At 40.9% G+C, this 14,362-nt stretch overlaps 1 protein-coding gene across 1 annotated transcript; it reads left to right on the top strand.

Moving 5' to 3' along the window:
• The first annotated feature begins 7,322 nt into the window (after window positions 1-7,322).
• On the top strand, window positions 7,323-8,720 carry LOC139666017 (nuclear factor 7, ovary-like). Its single transcript, XM_071545084.1, has one exon. The coding sequence runs from the start codon at window positions 7,323-7,325 to the stop codon at window positions 8,718-8,720; it is 1,398 nt and encodes a 465-aa protein (XP_071401185.1).
• The last annotated feature ends 5,642 nt before the right edge of the window (window positions 8,721-14,362 follow it).

Genomic DNA, 14,362 nt, shown 5'->3' with positions numbered 1-14,362 from the left:
GTCTGGTTGTTTTGGGTTTTTTTTTCCTGGTGTTAAAACAGACTTTGTTTTTAGCTTGGGTTGTAGATCGGCGGAGAAAAAAAAGTGGGAGACAGGACTTTGACAAAACAGATTTTACCAATATATAAACAAGTTTATCACTTTTTTCTGCTGATCAACAGTTATTGGTAAACATTCTGTATTCTTCGTTCCGTCGGTATAAGTTTCCTCTGACTGGATTTCGGTGTTACGCTTGTTCAGACTTGTTCAATATCAGAGACGTGGGGCTCCAGATGTGATGTGGTTTCACGCCTGCCCCTCCCCCTCCCCCCCCGTGACATTACAGTGGACCTTAACACACTCCAAACTTTATCTTATTTATTTATTTAAAAGGGACAATATACAGTCCAAACATAAATGTCACCATTTGATGCACCGTACCAGATTATAGCTGCAAGCTCATTCCCATCTGTCGTCCCCTGGCAGCTCAGAGCAAAGAAACAGCACAGTAACAAACAGGACAGAGTAAACACAACATACAAAGTTATAGAAGAAAGAACACACAAGACATGAAATACAAAAGTACATCACAAATGTATGCTTGTCATAAAAAAAAAAATCAAGTCATTAAGACCATAAGGTAGAATATCAAAGTCAGCGAGTACAGAGCTACGGAAGCCGAGAACGGCCGCGCTTACAATCATTTTTTAATGCCGTTATCTCGAGATCACGAGTTAATTATCTCGAGAAAACGAGCTTTGTTATCTCGAGATAACGAGATAATCAACCCGTTATCACGAGAAAACAAAATGTCGTTTCCTCCTGTCTAATGTTCCTCAGAGATCAGGAGCCGTGCAGCATGCAGAGCGTCTGGAGCAACTGCAGCAAACAAAACTCCACATTTCTGCTTCCTGTTCAGTTCTGAATCCTCCTGACAGTCAGGACAGAGATCTGAAGGCTGAAATCAGCTGTGATCAAATGACCCAGACTCTCTTTCCAGTTCTCCATAATTATCCCGTGATCTGGAGAAAACAAAAGTCGTTTTCTCGCGATAAATTATCTTGTTATCGAGATAAAAAAGCTCGTTTTCTCGAGTAATAATCATAATAATAAAATAATAATAATAATTAACACGCGATCTCGGCTTCCGTACAGAGCTGAGCAGCTTTTAACAGAGTTTTTAAGCTGCAGCTCCTCACATGGTCAGGCAGGCTGTTCCACTGATTTGTGGCTTTTACAGAGAAAGCTGATTTCCCAAATGCAGTGTGGTGAAATGGTTTGGTACAATCTGGTATAGAGGATATTCTGGAGGATTTAATAGAATCCACTGAGAGAGTATACACAAAGTCCCGTAGCGGAGGAGGGGCCGAACCTTTTAAAAATGTTATCGCTGCACTCGGTCACATAGGCTCGTTATCAATATGTACAGTTAGGCCCAGAAATATTTGGACAGTGACACAAGTTTTGTTATTTTAGCTGTTTACGAAAACATATTCAGGATGCAGTTATATAATCAATATGGGCTTAAAGTGCAGACTCTCAGCTGTAATTTGAGAGTATTCACATCCAAATTGGAGGAAGGGTTTAGGAATTACAGCTCTTTAATATGTAGCCGCCTCTTTTTCAAGGGACCAAAAGTAATTGGACAAATGACTCAGAAGGCTGAGCTGTAATTCCTAAACCCTTCCTCCAATTTGGATGTGAATACTCTCAAATTACAGCTGAGAGTCTGCACTTTAAGCCCATATTGATTATATAACTGCATCCTGAATATGTTTTCGTAAATAGCTAAAATAACAAAACTTGTGTCGCTGTCCAAATATTTCTGGGCCTAACTGTACGTTTCTGTGCATTCTTGTGACTTTTACATAATGTTTAACCACCGAAGCGCGACTCCCAAAACACGAGGATGGAGGCGGGAGAAAGATCCGGGAAGTTAACGGGCCGGTGGAGGATGAGCCGGGCGGAGCCTCGACCGACGAGAGCGGCTGGAAGACGAACAGCTGTGCGTCTTGACTGTCACACTGCATGCTGGGACGGCTCGAGATGCGAGGTGGGGGAAGAAGTTGAGCTCAAGTCAATAAAATGCAAATGAGTGCCGATATTTACACTCACGACAAACCAGTCAAATCTGGGGGAAGAGCCAGACAGCAGGGACCGGATTCACCAATGTGTTCTTAAGATGGAGCTAAAGAAATGACAGAAGAGGAAATTTTAGGAAGTTCTTAAGAAGGCTCTTAAACTGAAATTCCTCAATATTTTCTTAGTAACAGTCTCATTTCTTATGAATTTCTTTAATTTTCTACTTAAGAACTTCTCAAAATAGGGCCTGAATTAATTCTGGTTAATAAACTTTAGGCTTACTGCCATTGAGGCTAGGAGACAAGGCTAGGAGGCTAGGAGACAAGGCTAGGAGGCTAGGAGACAAGGCTAGGAGGCAACCCAAAGTGCTTCCATCTACAAAACAATTGGGTAAAAACCTACTTAGAGCAACTAGAGCAAAGATTTAAACATCGGTTGCTGTTGGTAACTGTAAAATTTGCAGCTTATTTCCAACAGCAAATAAAGCTTTACAATAAATGTTCATCTTAATGTTAGGTGTAGGGGAACCTATGAAGACTTTGAACTATAACCTACTTGTCTAAAATGTGTTTAAATATATGATATTAGAGGCTTACCTTTTCACTGTAGGAGTTTTAAGACAGGTGAAGGGCCGTCTGAAAGTTAAGAACAAAATCAAGAACAAATTTGACAACTTTCATTTCAAGAATACCATTTATTCCTAAGTTTTTTCTTAGGAAGAAACATAAGAAGAAAGTTAAGAAAATATATAAGAATTTTTTCCTATTTTTTTTTTCTTAAGACTAAAGTTAAGAAAAAAATGGCACTTGAGAAGATTTCTTTTCTTAAGAGAGTTTTGTGAATCCGGCCCCAGGGACCGGGCTGATTGACTACGTTTACATGGACTGCAATAATCTGACTATTGGCCTTATTCTAAATAAGACAATATTTTTATTAAGGCGTTTACATGAGTTGCTTATAGATTATTCCATTCAGACACACGCCCACATTAGGTCCCTACGTCCGAGTTTCCCTCTGGAATTTAACTGTTGGAAAATGCTGTTTACATGGCAGTTTCTTATTCAGATTATTGTCTTAATCGGGTTAATATCGGAATATTGCAGTCCATGTAAACGTGCTCATTGATAGTAACTGAATGGTCATGGTGGAGGAGAAAATGACGTTAATGTTAGATGTAAATGTCAAACACTTTCACAAAGACATTTAGACTTAAACCAGTGATACTCACAAGCCGCATGCGGTTCTTTTGTGACTTGTGGCTGTTTAAAGTCTCATTCCACATACTGTTCTTCCACCTTAGAATGAGAAGATAAAATTGCCTACTGTTATCGATTGTTTTTTGTCTGTTATTGTTTACAGCAATGGCCTGTTGTCTACAACCAGTGGTGGAAGAAGTACTCTGATCCTTTACTTTAGTAAAAGTACCAATACAGCAATGTAAAAATACTCCATTACAAGTAAAAGTCCTGCATGAAAAATCCTACTCAAGTAAAAGTACATAAGTATTAGCAGCAAAATGTAGTTAAAGTATTAAAGTAAAAGTAGTGGTTTGGTCCCTCTGACTGATATTTTATTATATATGACATCATTAGATTATTAATACTGAAGCATCAGTGTGTAAGCAGCATGTTACTGTTGTAGCTGCTGGAGGCGGAGCTAGTTTGAACTACTTTATATACAGTTAGCTAGTTTAGCCCGGTGGTTCCCAACCTAGGGGTCGGGCCCCTCCAAAGGGTCACCGGATAAATCTGAGGGGTCGTGAGATGATTAATGGGAGAGGAAAGAAGAAAAAACAAAGTTCTGATACACAAATCTGTTTTCAGTTTTTGGACTTTTTCTCTAATCTTTGATTTTTGGTGAAATATTGGATCATTTGAACATTTATTGAAATGAAACCATGTGAGGTTTAGAGGGAAAAATCACTATTTGGTGGAGCTGTTAACAACTCATAGACATCTGAAATGTGACCCGACTACACACTGCTTTCTGTAAGACGTCAAAAGCCAAAAAGGTTGGAAACCACTGGTTTCATCTTTAACAATGTGTTGTATTTTAAAAGCTTGTTATATTATCCATTGTGTCAAATCTCCATCTGAAAAGTAACTAAAGCTGTCAAATAAATGTAGTGGAGTAGAAAGTACAATATTTCCCTCTGAAATGTAGTGGAGTGGAAGTATAAAGTAGCATCAAATGGAAATACTCAAGTAAAGTACAAGTATCTCAAAATTGTACTTAAGTACAGTACTTGAGTAAATGTACTTAGTTACTTTCCACCACTGTCTACAACTAGGACGCTGATGGGGGACAGCAGGGGTATATCCCGAAATTCCCTGATCCTCGAAGGCCCCTTGAAGTCAAATGTAATAAAAAGCCATTGAATAATCACACAATAAGACTCCAGGGTTAATCTTCCCAATTATATTGGTTGTATGTCCCAAATATTTTTAGTTTGCCAAATAATATTTTTTTTTCCTTCTGGGCTAATCTAAACTTTATTACTTTTATTACTCCTAAACACTCCAAAATTAATGGATATAATCCTCTAGGGATTGTCTCCTCAATAATAAAAGGGTATGTAGGCCTACCTTAACTTTTTTTTTTTTTTTTTTTTTTTTAAATCTCAGTAACACAGTATGTCACGGGGTTAGCCCGTGCCCTATAAAGTAAGATGCACACACGCGGCATAGCCACTTCCATTAATAAGTAAATCCAGCCGGCTCGGAGGTGTCTGGGTCGTAGTGTTAGCGCAGCATGATTTTACATCGTCATCATTACTTGTCATGGTGTAACAAAGCACACAGAATGTATTTTTAAATAAGACACAAGGGCTAGTATCTGTATGGAACAAATAATGTTTTGCCAGGAAAACCAATTGTTTGTCACCTGTTTCTCCTCTGCTGTACTCTGTTTAGACCCGGAACTGCCAAAACCACACCGGAGGGTACCATTGGCTTTTAAAAGGGGGTTTCCGGGGGAAGGCGCCAAGTGTGCTAGAGTTGGAGGGGTGTTTTCTTTGTTAATGAGTAAATGCTATTTAAATTGCCTTTTGAGTAAGTACGGGCTTATAAATGTGTTTTAGTATGTTTTGTAATTCAATTGTAAACTGTTTGGACATTTGTGGACCAGGTGTTAATCTCCTGTAGGAGAACTGATTATCAATCACTAATCAATGTCTCTTAGTGGGACCCAGCTGATATAAGGGAGGAGGCTGGAGTTCCCGGGGGGGGGGGGGGCAGTTGATGGTCAGACGTCAAACAGAGCCAAGCCAGTGTGGAGAGCTGCGAGGGTCCAAGATGTAAATGGGCATTGCCTGGTGCAGAGCTGAGCTTATTCTTTGTTTACACAGTTTTTGCATTTAGTTATTTTTTCTTATTTTTGTATTGTTTTTCTTTAGTTATTTTTTGTTCGCCAGGCCTGCACTGTACATATTGCTGCACGGGATTGTCGGTATTCACGTGTAAATAAATACACCTGGACTGGTTTTTGTGCCTCAGCCAATCGGCCAACTTTACACAGTAAATGTAACTAATTAAATATAGCCGCTAGCGGTGATGGCTGGGTTCATGCCAGTACAGCAGCCAGAGCTGAAACTTGGAAGTTTGCATTAAGATTACTGTCAGTTTGTCATATTAGGCTGTTGAGCCATCAGGCCCCAAGCTGTCAAGTTCTGATACTGAACAATGTGATAGCAAGTTAAAAGGTTCAATATCCAACTTCGTATTGGCTTTACTGCACACTCAAAATGCTGCTGTTGGGCAAAATCTGGTCAGATCTGTATGGAAATTGGTGTGCATGTTCCACATAAAGGTAGGAACATGATTACCAAGTTTCATAGCGATTGGTGAAATCCTCTTTGAGTTATAAGCCAATATGTCATAGGCCACGCCCACTTTCACTAATGACAACCAAACTTTAGATTTTGATGAGGACATGGTCCTAGAGCATGTGTACCGAATTTCATGCAATTTCACCAATTGGATTAGGATATACAGTTTTCTGGCCTTTGTGGCGCCCCCTATTGGTCAATATTTGAATGGTTTTGCACACGTTATATGTGAACATGTTGCCCAAGAGTCATGATGATTGGACCATCTATCACAAAGTTATAAGAATTTAGCTTATAGGCCATGACTCCTTCACAACTTTAAGAGTTAATATCTTCAAAAGTACAGCAGATATCAACAATCAATGAACCAAATTTAAAGAGCGTAGGACCATAGATGCTACTGACCGATTTTGGTGGTAATCAGTCAAGCGGTGTAGGAGGAGATGCTAAAAATGTGTTTTTCAAATAATTCAAAATATCTAAAAAAAACTCCAGGCGAACCTTGAGGATCCTCATGGCAGATTTGTAGAGAACGGTTCGGTGGACATGTGTACCAAGGTGGACCAAGTTTCATGTAAATCAGACAAACGGTGTGGGAGATACAGCACTTTAAACTTTTTATTTCTGACTTTTGATTATAGCGCCACCATTCGGCCGATTATAATCATACACATATAAAAATCAAATCAGTTCTTCCTCTATGTCTCAATGTCCATACCAAGCTTGAAAAGATTCTTATAAAAACTGTTCAAGTTATCGCGTTCACACGAAGGATCTGCGGCGGACGCGGTGGCAGTGGGTGGGGTGAATCCATAATATCCCCAAAACTCATTTCGGGGATGAGCTGCTCTTCATATCTCTTGGGTACCTCATTTTGGATCCACACTTCAAATCCAAATGAAACACTAGTTGCCTGGTGGCTGAGTGTTTCACTGGACCCTCTATCAGTCTACAATACACAGTAAGCAATGACAGAGCAACGCTTTGCAGTGAAACCCATCTCTGGCTGACCATCCAGGACAGAGCAACATTTTGGAATGAAACTCAGCCCTGGTCTGACCAAGCTCCGCCCCTTGTCTGACTGAACTGAGACGAACCAGGAAAGAGAAGTTGTCACTTTTCCACTTCTCACTGAGAAGAGACACACACTGAGAGACAGACGATAAGATTCACCTTCAGACCAAACCCACGACTTCCACTGAGGGAGGACAGCTACAGGAGGGAATACTGGGAATACTGGGAATACTGAAAACTGGAATACTGACACTTCAACCTGCTGCTGACTCCTCAGACTGAACGGGACTTTTAGAAGAACCACGACTCAAAGTGAAAGAAACTTTCAGGGAACTTTCTAGAGCAAGGAGCAGCACTACAACTGATTGATTTTCTATTTGAGTTGTCTGACGGTGAGTTTTCAGCTTCACTCAGAGAGAAAATGGCTTCCAAATCAGAGGAGGATCTGTCCTGTCCCGTCTGCCATGACATCTTTAAAGATCCTGTCCTCCTGTCATGTAGCCACAGCTTCTGTAAAGCCTGTCTGCAGAAGTGGTGGAGAAGGAAACAAATATGTCAGTGTCCAGTTTGTAGGAGTACATCTTCAAAGAAAAAAACACCTTGTAACTTGGCGTTGAAGAACCTGTGTGAGGCTTTCTTACTGGAGAGAGATCAGAGAGCTTCAGCAGAGTCTGAGCCTCTCTGCAGTCTGCACTCTGAGAAACTCAAGCTCTTCTGTCTGGACCATCAGCAGCCAGTGTGTGTTGTCTGTCGAGATTCAGAAACACACACCAATCACAGATTCAGACCCATTGCTGAAGCTGTATGGGATCACAAGAGAAGACTCCAGAAATCACTGAAGTCCTTACAGGAGAAACTGAAGCTCTTTAATCAAGTTAAAGGAAACTGTGATCGAACAGCAGAACACATTAAGGTCCAGGCCCGACGCACAGAGAGGCAGATGAAGGAGGAGTTTAAGAAGCTTCACCAGTTTCTAAAAAAGGAAGAGAAGGCCAGGATCGCTGCACTGAGGGAGGAAGAGGAGCAGAAGAGTCAGACGATGAAGGAGAAGATTGAGGGTCTGAGCAGAGAGATAGCAGCTCTTTCAGACACAGTCAGAGCCATAGAGAAGGAGCTGAGAGCTGAAGACGTCTCGTTCCTGCAGAACTACAAGGCTACAGTGGAAAGAGTCCAGCGCCCCCTGCTGGAGGATCCACAGCTGGTCTCAGGAGCTCTGATAGACGAGGCCAAACACCTGGGCAACCTGAGCTTCACAGTCTGGGACAAGATGAAGGAGATGGTCTCCTACACTCCTGTGATTCTGGACCCGAACACTGCCCATCCAGAACTCATCCTGTCTGAGGATCTGACCAGTGTGAGACGTGGAGAGAGACAGAAGCTTCCTGAAAATCCAGAGAGGTTTGACTCCTGCCAGTCTGTCCTGGGATCTGAGGGTTTCAACTCAGGAACTCACAGCTGGGATGTTGAGGTTGGAGACAACACATACTGGGTACTGGGTGTGGCAGCAGAATCTGTCCGGAGGAAGAAAGACATACAGTCTGGATTATGGGTAATAGGGTTCAATAATAATAAATACACAGCACTCTCCCGATCAGATCAAGTCTCTGTTCTCCCAGTGAAGAAGAAGCTCCAGAGGATCAGACTGCATCTGGACTGGACCAGAGGAAGGCTGTCATTCTCTGATCCTGACACTAACACACACATACACACCTTCACACACACTTTCACTGACAGGCTGTTTCCATTCACTGACACTTGGAATAAACTCCCTCTGAAGATTTTACCAGTGAAGGTCTCTGTAACAGTGGAACAGCACTGACACAAAGAAGAAGATGATGATGATGCTCATAATGATGGAAATGATGAGGAATCATGTAAATAATCCATCTATTTCTGTGAAGGGAATACCACTCATTTTAAGATAAACATTTCTATTATTAATGTGCCCATATCCTGATGATGATGTCGCTGTCATGGTGAAGTGGATGACATCTATAGCAACAATAACAAAATATAGCTGCAGTCGATTAGTTATGTCCAATTTTGTGTCAAGTTTATAATTTAATTGCAATCATATTGTTCATGGTACTGTACATTGTTCAAGTTATTGACAATGGCAAAACCTTTTGGACCTGTTGGAAAATATGACCCTTGTGCTTGGCAGTTTGACTTTGGAAAAGGAAATCCTGCATTCGAATCCACAATCTTCTATCAAAAGGGAGAAGTATTGTGATACTGCAGCCTGTGCTAACCACTTAACCACATGCAACTTTACAGTGCTCTCCATTAATGAATAACTCAGTATCAATCAATATATCACATGGGCTAGAAAACTGCTGCTGCACTGCTCTCTATGGGTTGGAACATCTGGCCACACCCCAATCAGTGATGTCAAATCGGGTATTTCACCTTTGATAGATGATGCCAAAAACCTGCTTTGAGTTTTCTGCATTATGTTGATTAGTTTTGATTTACTTTTCATTAAACTTAAAAATAAGTGAACAAATAGACCAAAGGGATAATATTCAGAAAGAATATAGACATAATCTTGAGAGTACAGACATCATTTGACTTTAGTTTGATGAAGATTGATCAAACTATCATGTCACATCGTCAATTTATCAAACTATTTGCAGCTGGACATTTCAATCTACAGTACGCTCAGTTTTCAAGACAATATTTTGTGTGTTTACTAATTAAGGTATGACGATTTCAAAAATCATGGTTTTTTTTTCTGTAACTTACAGTTTAGGAGGACTGTGGGATCACAGTCAGTTTTTGCTATAAACAGAGGGGGGCAACTTCAGAATCGGGGATAGGTACCAATGTACGAAAGATTTATCTCACTTCAGCCGACATTTCTTGAAAATTTCAACTTTGTTGGACATACGGCTGATTTTTTACAAATATTTGAAGTTTGGATTTTAATCTTTGTTTGAAACAGATGAACGGCCTAGGAGTTGTGAAAAAAGTGATTTTTTTTTAAAAATTATAAATGCTGGAAAATCCAATATGGCAGATGTTGAAAGTGTGTTGGACTCAACATCTTCCAAAGACTCCAGTGACACAAAAAGTTTCAGTAACGCTTTATTTTACAGCCCGCTAATTATGGTGTAACCAGTTTGTATTTATGGGTTACTAATAAAATAACAAGGCTGTAGTTACAGTTAACAATTTTGTAATTATGAGAGATTTATAAGGTAGTTATGGTGTAACTATTTTCATAATTACTGCATACTAAAATAATTACAGGGTACAGTAACGTAATCAGGGGGCACAAAAGAAGTGTTATCAGTGCTTGTTCCCTGTAGTTATGCAGTAAGTACAAGATGTGTGGGCTGTAAAATAAGGCAGTGCTTGTTCCCCTCTTGTTCGCAGTAATTATAGGTTAAGTTCATTCTCAGTGCCGCTGGTGCGCTTGGCTGCCACTCAGGGGCGCCGGATTCATTTCAGAAGTGCAGGGGCCAAAAAGTGTGTGTGTGTGTGTGTGTGTGTGTGTGTGTGTGTGTTAGTGTGTGGCGGTATAATATATCTTAAGAGAGAGAGAAAGTTGCCTCTCCGCCATCGTCCAGTTTAGCACCGCGAACAGCACCGACTTTGATCGTAAGGGTTCTTGATTCTGTGTCAGTCTTAGGACATAGGACTTAGGTCTTAGGTCTTAGGTCTTAGGTCTTAGGTCTTAGGTCTTCGGACAGTCATACATTCCTATGAAGTCTTCGTGGACAACAGAGTCAGTTGATACTCATCGTACAGACAGAGACAACTGTTCATGCCCGGCACAATCGCGAGTTTCATCCACAGTAATTGCATAGTGTTTTGCATTGCTTTTTATTTCAGTTAAGAGAGTGGTGAGAGACTCCTGATACATCTCATGTATACGTTCATTGATTGTCTCGTGTGATGCATATTTCCCAGTGAGCATAAAGCTTTTCAGAGGGGGGTTTTTCTCAGCTACGAGTTCGACTAGCTTTCGAAAATGTCTCTCCTTATCGGTGTGCCCTCTGATCGCCAGCTCCTGTCGGGTTAGTTAGTTGCTCCATCATTCCATCCCTTCTTTTCTCCTGCTCTTTCTGCACTTTTGTTTGACAAGCTGAATATTGACTGGTGTTAGGCTGAAGTGAGCGCACTTTTTTTTTGGACACACTCTTTGTGAAAGTGAGACTTTTCACGGCTGTCTAGGAGGCTTGGGCACTTTTTCCAGTTTACTAATTCCGGACTTTACAAAGCCGTCATCTCCACATTTGGCACAGAAAAAGAAAGAAGATGAATTCCAGCAAATTCAGTTGGGTTCCAGCATCTCCGGTGCTCGGATCCTTAATAACAACAAATAACAATATAAAAATGTCTATAAAAATGACAGTATATTTCTTTTGAACTTTTGGTTAAAAGGAAATCTGAAAGTGCTAACAAGGTCATTACTAATAATTAACACACAGCAACAAAGAAAAACAAATATTAAATGATGTTAAACAAAAAGAATTTAACAAAATACAATGAATACATATGTGATATTTAAATAAATAAAAATTGTTTTGCATCACCACAACTTAGACAAGCTCTGCTTTGTTAAAACTGAATTTTCTCTATATTTACACTCCAGGTAAAACTTCATCCTGACTTATTTGGTTCTTCATCTTAATACTTAATACTTTAATTGAATTTAATCGTCCTTTCTTGCAAGTTCTCAGAGTCTCTAAAAAGTACCATCATTTTAATTCTGCACTATCAATTTTGTCAGAGCAGAGATTTCATTTTGGATTCAGACTTTATGTAATGTTGACGATTTAGGAAATGAAACTTTCTCTACCGTTGCACTCATTGTATGTCACTCTACATAAGAAAAACAGCTAAATGATCAATATGTAAAATGTAAGTTACTGATTATGATAGCACTGTAATACGTAACCTACTGTGATTATTTTCAACTACTTTTGATAACTTTGCTTCTAAAAAACAATAAAGAATGAAGTTAACTGGGCAGTTTGTTCAGATTTAACAAATGTCAACTGTTGTTTTCTTTCTCACTTTTTTTTTGTCATTTTCTTTCCCATTTTTCTCCACAAAAAGTACACTACTGTTGGTTTCCCCATGTGCATGGCTCTCATAACGTACAACACTCTCTCCCTCACTAGATGGCTCTGTGGCTTTAAACCATAAAAGCTGCATGTAAATCCAACTCCGATCACTGGCTGTTTGCTGCTGACCCATAGGAAGACAGACCTAGATGACTACCTCTAATCCAATGTCACTAACCCTAAGCCCCGTGCCATCACAGCTGATAAGAGAAAAATTTGTTCAATAACGACTTCAAGCTGAGATCTCTGTGTTCTTTCAATAAAGGTTCTTTATTGGCATGTGGCATGGAGAGAAGTGCACAGCACAGAGGCAAATGCAGTTCTGAATAGTGAAGTGGAAAAAAAGGATATAAGTAGGATTTCAGCACAAAGACAAGGAGTACATAAGGGAGGATTGAAAGTTGGGGTATTATGTGTGAGTTTCACATGTCCTTCACTGTCTGATAAAGACAGGAACAGAGCACAAAGATCTGGTAAACAAGTTGCATGAAGGATTCAGTACTTTTCCACTCTGCAAACAGATACACACTAAAGAAAGACTGATATACTTAATGCATAGAAATGATTAATTAATGATTAATCTCAGTTGTTGTTTTGTTTTTTTTTGTTTTTTAACATTTCCTGCTCCCCTGCAATACTGAGATGTGTTAACACCTTTTTGAGTGTCAGTCCATTTAATTTTTTTTTTAACAGGAGTGGAGTTCATTTTCCCCTCACACAGAGGATGAGGGCTTGCAGGTTACACACTCCTGAAATGATATTCAGTTTATGTTCAATCTGCAACTTTTCTTCTTGAGACAGGAAATGTATTGTTAGCCCCGCCCTCTTCCCACCTAGTTGGTCAAGTTCCTGACCCAAGACTTGATGATGTCATCTAGTCTGAGGCTGAGGTAACTGGCACCGTAAAGCCGTCACAGGTGTTGAAGAAGTAGACAGAGAACGCAGACAATCTGCAATTTAAAAAAAAAAGTAAAAGCTCATGTTTCTGATAGTTTAACTTTGCTGTTCTTTCTTTTCCTCCATTGTTGTTGTGACTTCCTGCTCAGTGGCCGCTAGCCTCACCTTGATAGCCACAACCGGCTCACCGCTGGCCACGGTCATACGATACGCCCACAGGAAGTGGTACACACCCTAAAACGACCCAACATCATTGAAAAGACAATTTCAGGCAGATAGGGGGATTTAGGCCTGAACACACAGACTGATAATGTAAAATATATCCTACTTGGCCCAGGCATCCTGACCGCATGCCTGTGCCAAGTGGATTGTGGGTTCTGGGGCCCCCTGAGTCCCGGCCCGTAGGCTGAGGCCGGCTGGGGACAGCTTCCCTCCTTGTGATGGAGCGTTCAGCCGTATCCAAGACATCATGAGAGCCTGGGTGGAAGACTTGACCAGGCACCACTAGCAAACTGGGAAGAGGGGATTGGGCCAGCCATATCTGTCTGCGGCAGGATGGCTGAGGACATAACCTCACCCACATCTCATGTGAGCTGCGAGTGGGCTGATCCTGATGGCCGTCAAGGGAATCCATCGGAAAAAAGCGGCAGCGCTGTGAGGCCATGATTCTGCCTGAGCAGAAATGGCCGGCAAAGTATCCCACTGAAATAGAAAATGGCCATCAGCAGTACGTGAATGTATTTAGCAGGACCAATACTTAGCCCTACGCTAACCACGCACAGTGGTATAGGGTATCCTAAAGGCTTGCAGTACTCACCTAAATAATTAATTGCCAATAACAGTATGCTAACACACTTATTGGGATCAAATAATAGGCACCACCACCTGCAAACACGGTGTATATGTGTGCCTTCAGCCAATTAGTAAACCTGGAAAGAAGCAGAGATTAACAGAAACAGTTCCCAGGTAGCAGATAGCTTCAAGCAAGCTAACAATTAGCATTACAGAATAGCAACAAGCTAGCAATTAGCAACAGCTGGCTAGCTGCCACAAGCAGCCAAGTGGTTTTCTTCCAGCTAGAAGAGGGACCACAAGTAACTAACATGATTCTATGATAAGCCACCACAAGTCACAGGGACACAAGGTACCTGCACCGTACGTGTGATGAACTGAAAGGTGAAAACTCACGTTCTCGTCCTCCCTGGAAGAGGAGCCGGAACTTAACCCCGTTTTTATACAGTGGGAGGTGCTGCCTCCGAGGGTCATGGGCATGACATCATTACCTCCGCCAGTCATGTTTTCAGTGCCGTTTGTCTGTTAGCAGGATTACAGTAACTTAGTAGTACACTACTGGCCCGATTTTCATGAAACTTGGTGGAAGGGTGTAGCATGGGCCAAGGAAGAACCCATTCAATTTTGGAGCGGATCCGGATCCGACTCACGAACAAGCAATAATAGCACGAACCTTGACGGAGGTCTGCGCTCTCAG

The sequence above is a fragment of the Centroberyx affinis genome, unplaced genomic scaffold (assembly GCF_046629955.1).
Source record: "Centroberyx affinis isolate AG114_WGS23_722 - 3 ecotype Tasmania unplaced genomic scaffold, CSIRO-AGI_Caff_v1 ptg004766l_1, whole genome shotgun sequence".
Taxonomy (NCBI): domain Eukaryota; kingdom Metazoa; phylum Chordata; class Actinopteri; order Beryciformes; family Berycidae; genus Centroberyx; species Centroberyx affinis.
The sequence above is the reverse complement of the archived record's forward strand: the minus strand, read 5'-3'. Positions and strand labels throughout refer to the sequence as shown.